The sequence below is a fragment of the Amblyraja radiata genome, unplaced genomic scaffold (genome assembly GCF_010909765.2).
Source record: "Amblyraja radiata isolate CabotCenter1 unplaced genomic scaffold, sAmbRad1.1.pri scaffold_525_ctg1, whole genome shotgun sequence".
In the NCBI taxonomy this organism is placed as follows: Eukaryota; Metazoa; Chordata; class Chondrichthyes; order Rajiformes; family Rajidae; genus Amblyraja; species Amblyraja radiata.
In genome coordinates this window covers 24534-30365 of record NW_022630591.1, presented here as the reverse complement: position 1 = coordinate 30365, position 5832 = coordinate 24534, and the positions used below count along the sequence as shown (strand labels likewise).

At 55.7% G+C, this 5832-nt stretch overlaps 1 protein-coding gene across 1 annotated transcript; it reads right to left on the bottom strand.

Annotated features, from left to right (window-relative positions):
• Positions 1 to 631: 631 nt before the first annotated feature.
• Positions 632 to 2846, bottom strand: LOC116970096 (zinc finger protein 883-like; the record flags this gene model as incomplete). The annotated part of the gene is given in 2 exon segments (XM_033016824.1): positions 632 to 965; positions 1051 to 2846. Coding segments are annotated over 2 exon segments (1944 nt in total), but the record flags the coding sequence as incomplete, so codon positions are not given.
• Positions 2847 to 5832: the final 2986 nt, after the last annotated feature.

Genomic DNA, 5832 nt, shown 5'->3' with positions numbered 1-5832 from the left:
GAGAATGGAATGCACGGAGACGACGGGACAGGCAGCATCTCTGGAGACAAGGAATGGGTGACGTTTCAGGTCGACACTGAAGATGGGTCTCGACCCAGAAACGTTACCCATTCCTTCCAACATTTTGTGTCTACTTAAACAGCGCCTATCTATCCATGTGGCATTGTGCCAGCAGGCTGGAGGAGCGGGCAAAAGCCTTGCCACAGAGCGGGCAGGTGAAGGGGCACTGGCCGGTGTGGACTTGTCGTTGCTCCAGCAGGTGGTCAAGGCAGGTGAAGCCCTTACCACAGGACGGGCAGGGGAAGGGACGCTCACCGCTGTGGAACGCCAGTGCTGCCACAGGCTGGACATGTGGGTGAAACCCTTGCCACACTCAGCGCACACAAAGGGTCTCTCTCCGGTGTGTATCCGCTGGTTCTCCCACAGCCCCCATGCTCTCTTGTCACAGTGGGATCAGCTGCTCGCCTGCGTGGGTCCGCCGGTGTTGCCGCAACCCCCGCAAGCTGTCAAACGACTCACCACAGTACGGGCAGTCGTAGGGCTGGCCACTGGTGTGCACGCGCTGGTGAGACAGGGCATGGGAGGCCATGGCAAAGCGCTCTCCACACACCGGGCTGGGAACGGGACGGTCGCCGGAGTGCACCCGCTGGTGGGACAGCAGCTTGGAGGAGCTGGTGAAGCCCTTGCCGCACTGGACGCAGGTGTAGGGGCGCTCCTTGGTGTGGGTGCGCTGGTGCTCCAGCAGGTGACTGGACTGGGTGAAGCGCTTGTCGCACTGAGTGCAGGTGTAGGGTCGCTCCCCGGTGTGGGTGCGCTTGTGCGACAGCAGGGTGTTTGAGTGGGTGAAGCTCTTGCCGCACTGGGCGCAGGTGTAGGGGCGCTCCCCGGTGTGGGTGCGCTGGTGGGACAGCAGGGTGCTTGAGTGGGTGAAGCTCTTGCCGCACTGGGCACAGGCGTACGGGGCGCTCCTTGGTGTGGGTGCGCTGGTGCTCCAGCAGGTGACTGGACTGGGTGAAGCGCTTGTCGCACTGGGTGCAGGTGTAGGGTCGCTCCCCGGTGTGGGTGCGCTTGTGGGACAGCAGGGTGTTTGAGTGGGTGAAGCTCTTGCCGCACTGGGCGCAGGTGTAGGGGCGCTCGCCGGTGTGGGTGTGTTGATGCTCCAGCAGGTGACTGGAGTGGGTGAAGCCCTTGCCGCACTGGGTGCAGGTGTAGGGGCGCTCCCCAGTGTGGGTGCGCTGGTGCTCCAGCAGGTGAGAGGAGTGGATGAAGCCCTTGCCGCACTGGGCGCAGGTGTAGGGCCGCTCCCCAGTGTGGGTGCGCTGGTGCTCCAGCAGGGTGCTGGAGTGGGTGAAGCTCTTGCCGCACTGGGTGCAGATGTAGGGGCGCTCCCCGGTGTGGGTGCGCTGGTGGGACAGCAGGGTGCTTGAGTGGGTGAAGCTCTTGCCGCACTGGGCACAGGCGTAGGGGCGCTCCTTGGTGTGGGTGCGCTGGTGCTCCAGCAGGTGACTGGACTGGGTGAAGCGCTTGTCGCACTGGGTGCAGGTGTAGGGTCGCTCCCCGGTGTGGGTGCGCTGGTGCTACAGCAGGGTGTTTGAGTGGGTGAAGCTCTTGCCGCACTGGGCGCAGGTGTAGGGTCGCTCCCCGGTGTGGGTGCGCTTGTGGGACAGCAGGGTGTTTGAGTGGGTGAAGCTCTTGCCGCACTGGGCGCAGGTGTAGGGGCGCTCCCCGGTGTGGGTGCGCTGGTGGGACAGCAGGGTGCTTGAGTGGGTGAAGCTCTTGCCGCACTGGGCACAGGCGTAGGGGCGCTCCTTTGTGTGGGTGCGCTGGTGCTCCAGCAGGTGACTGGACTGGGTGAATCGCTTGTCGCACTGGGTGCAGGTGTAGGGTCGCTCCCCGGTGTGGGTGCGCTTGTGGGACAGCAGGGTGTTTGAGTGGGTGAAGCTCTTGCCGCACTGGGCGCAGGTGTAGGGGCGCTCGCCGGTATGGGTGTGTTGATGCTCCAGCAGGTGACTGGAGTGGGTGAAGCCCTTGCCGCACTGGGTGCAGGTGTAGGGGCGCTCCCCAGTGTGGGTGCGCTGGTGCTCCAGCAGGTGAGAGGACTGGATGAAGCCCTTGCCGCACTGGGCGCAGGTGTAGGGCCGCTCCCCAGTGTGGGTGCGCTGGTGCTCCAGCAGGGTGCTGGAGTGGGTGAAGCGCTTGCCGCATTGGTCGCAGTGATAGGGGCGCTCGCCGGTGTGGAGGCGCCGGTGGGACAGCAGGTCTTTGGACTGGGTGAAATCTTTGCCGCAGTCGCTGCAGGTGTAGGGGCGCTCGCTGGCGTGCAGGCGCCTGTGCCTCTTCAGGTGATTGGACGACTTGAAGCCTTTGCCGCAGTCGGAGCAGGTGAAGGGCCGCTCACTGCTGTGCACCAGCAGGTGCTGCCTTAGCCCCGACAACTGGACAAAGCTCATGTCGCAGGTGGAGCAGCCATAGGGCTTCTCGCCCGTGTGCACCTGCCGGTGTATCTTCAGGTGATTCGCCGTCTTGAAGCTCATGCTGCAGTTGGAGCAGGTGAAGGGTCTCTCGCTGGAGTGCATGCTGTTGTGCCCCTGCAAGTACTTGTAGTGAGTGAAGCTCTTGCTGCAGTTGGAGCGGGTGAAGGGCCTCTCGCTGGAGTGCATGCTGTTGTGCCCCTGCAAGTACTTGTAGTGAGTGAAGCTCTTGCTGCAGTTGAAGGGACGTTCTCCCGTGTGCACCAGCCGATGGGCCTCCAGCTCGCTCAGGCACCGCCACGCCTTGCCACAAATGTCAATTTAACTTGTTGGTCCTCCATCGAAGCTCAGCCCGCACACCGAGCAGATGGGGGAGCCCACTGGCACCCTGGCCGCCCTCAATGGCCGCTCACGTCCCCGACTCTCCGTCCACAGCAACGGCTCCTAAACCCTGCAGGAGGGGAACACAGGGCAAACAGGACATTACTAGCACATATTGAGTGCGTTTATGGCGGAGGAAACCGTTATAAAGAAACATAGAAAATGGGTGCAGGAGTAGGCCATTCGGCCATTCGAGCCTGCAACGCCATTCAATATGATCATGGCTGATCATCCAACTCCATATCCTGTACCTCCCTTCTCTCCATACCCCCTGATCCCTTTAGCCACAAGGGCCACATCCAATTCCCTCTTAAATATAGCCAGTGACCTGGCCTCAACTACTTTCTGTGGCAGTGAATTCCACAGATTCACCACTCTCTGTGTGAAAAAAAACGTTCTCATCACGGCCCTAAAAGTCTTCCCACTTATCCTTAAACTGTGACCCCTTGTTCTGGACTTCCCCAACATCAGGAACAATCTTCCTGCATCTAGCCTGTCGAAACCCTTAAGAATTTTGTAAGTTTCTATAAGATCACCCCTCAATCTTCTAAATTCTAGCGAGTACAAGCCGAGTCTATCCAGTCTTTCTTCATATGAAAGTCCTGCCATCCCAGCAATCAGTCTGGTGAACCTTCTCTGCACTCCCTCCGTGGCAAGAATGTTCTTCCTCAGATTAGGAGACCAAAACTGTACGCAATACTTCAGGTGTGGTCTCACCAAGGCCCTGCACAACTGCAGTAGAACCTCCCTGCTCCTATACTCAAATCCCTTTGCTATGAATGCTAACATACCATTCGCCTTCTTCACTGCCTGCTGCACCTGCATGCCTACTTTCAATGACTGGTGTACCATGACACCCAGGTCTCATTGCATCTCCCCTTTTCCTAAACGGCCACCATTCAGATAATAGTCTACTTTCCTGTTCTTGCCACCAAAGTGGATAACCTCACCTTTATCCACATTATACTGCATCTGCCATGCATTTTCCCACTCACTCAAACTATCCAAGTCAACTTGCAGCCTCCCAGCATCCTCCTCACAGCTAACACTGCCCCCCAGCTTCGTGTCATCCGCAAACTTGGAGATTTTGCATTCAATTCCCTCGTCCAAATCAGTAATATATATTGTAAATAGCTGGGGTCCCAGCACTGAGCCTTGCTGTACGCCACTAGTCACTGCCTGCCATTCATAAAAGGTCCCGTTTACTCCTACTCTTTGCTTCCTGTCTGCCAGCCAGTTCTCTATCCACATCAATACTGAACCCCCAATACCGTGTGCTTTACGTTTGCATCGAAATCTCTTATGTGGGACCTTGTCGAAACCCTTCTGAATGTCCAGATATAACACATCCACTGGTTCTCCCTTATCCACTCTACAAGTTACATCCTCGAAAAAAATTCTATAAGATTCGTCAGACATGATTTACCTTTCATAAATTCATGCTGACTTTGTCCAATGATTTCACCACTTTCTAAATGTGCTGCTATCCCATCTTTAATAACTGACTCTAGCATTTTCCCCACTACTGATGTTAGACTAACTGGTCTGTAATTCCCCGTTTTCTCTCTCCTTCCCTTTTTTAAAAATGGGGTTACATTAGCATCCCTCCAATCCTCAGGAACTACTCCAGAATCTAAAGAGTTTTGAAAAATCATCACTAATGCATCCACTATTTCTGGGGCTACTTCCTTAAGTACTCTGGGATGCATTATTTATCACTAATACAATTCTGTGCGGCACAGTGGCGCAGCGGGACAGCTGCTGCCTCACCGCCAGATACCCGGGCTCCATCCTGACTACGGGTGCTGTCCATGTGGAGTTTGTACGTTCTCCCCTTGACCTGTGATGGTTTTTACTCCGGCTGCTCCGGTTTTCTCCAACATTTCAAAGACGTTTACGGTTGTAGATCGGTTGGCCTCCGCAATATTGTTAAATTGTCCCTAATGTGCGTAGGATAGTGCTAGTGATAGAATCGCTGGTCGGCGCGGATTCTGCGGGCCAAAAGATCTGTTTCCGCGCTGTATCTCTAAACTAAACTAAACCAAAGAAGGGTCTCGACCCAAAATGTCACCCATTCATTCTCTCCACAGATGCTGCCTGACCCGTTGAGTTACTCCAGCACTTTGTCATAGATTCATAGAGTGATACAGCGTTGGAAAGAGGCCCTTCGGCCCAACTCCTAGATCCCTCGGCTCCACACATTCCCCCAGCTCCCCGCCATTCACAGTAAAGATCCTGCCCTGGTTTGACTTCCTAAACTGCAACACCCTCCCCATGCCCAAACAATGTGACCTCCTCTCTGTGGCTCCCTGCCCCTCACCCCTGTCGCCGCATCCTGCTCCTTACCCCCCTTTGCTCCCTCCTCCCCACCCCCAAACAATGTGAACCCACCCCCACCTGGCTCCCTACCCCTTTCATGGATCATTTAACCTCTCTCTCCCCCCCCCAGTTCCCTGCCCCCCATTCATCCCCCTCAGCACCAAACCCACTCCCCCTTGAATCCCTCCCCCTCCCTTCAATCCCTGCTTTCCCCACTACTCCCTTCATCCCCTATCCACCTCCAGCCTCTCACCCCTCTTCACCCAGCCACCTTCTTCACCCCTCCCCCTCTCTCTTTCTCTCTCTCTGTGCCTCTAAATGTCTCTCTCTCTGACCTCTCTCTATCTCACTCTCTCTCACTGTCTCCCCCCCCCCCCTCTCTCTCTCTCTCTCTCTCTCTCTCTTGGTCTCTCTCTCACTGTCTCTCTCTCTCTGAGTGTCTCTGTCTGACTCTCTCTCTGTATCTCTCCTACTCTGCCTCTCTCTCTCCCTCTGTCTGTCTCTGTCCCTGACTCTCTCTCTGTCTATCTCTCTCTTTTTTTTTTTTTTTTTTTTTTTTATTTCCAAGACTTTATTCAACACATCAAATAATACAACAGATCACGTCATACACAAAGCGAAATTACATTATACCAAGTGTCATTATATTACAACATTACAA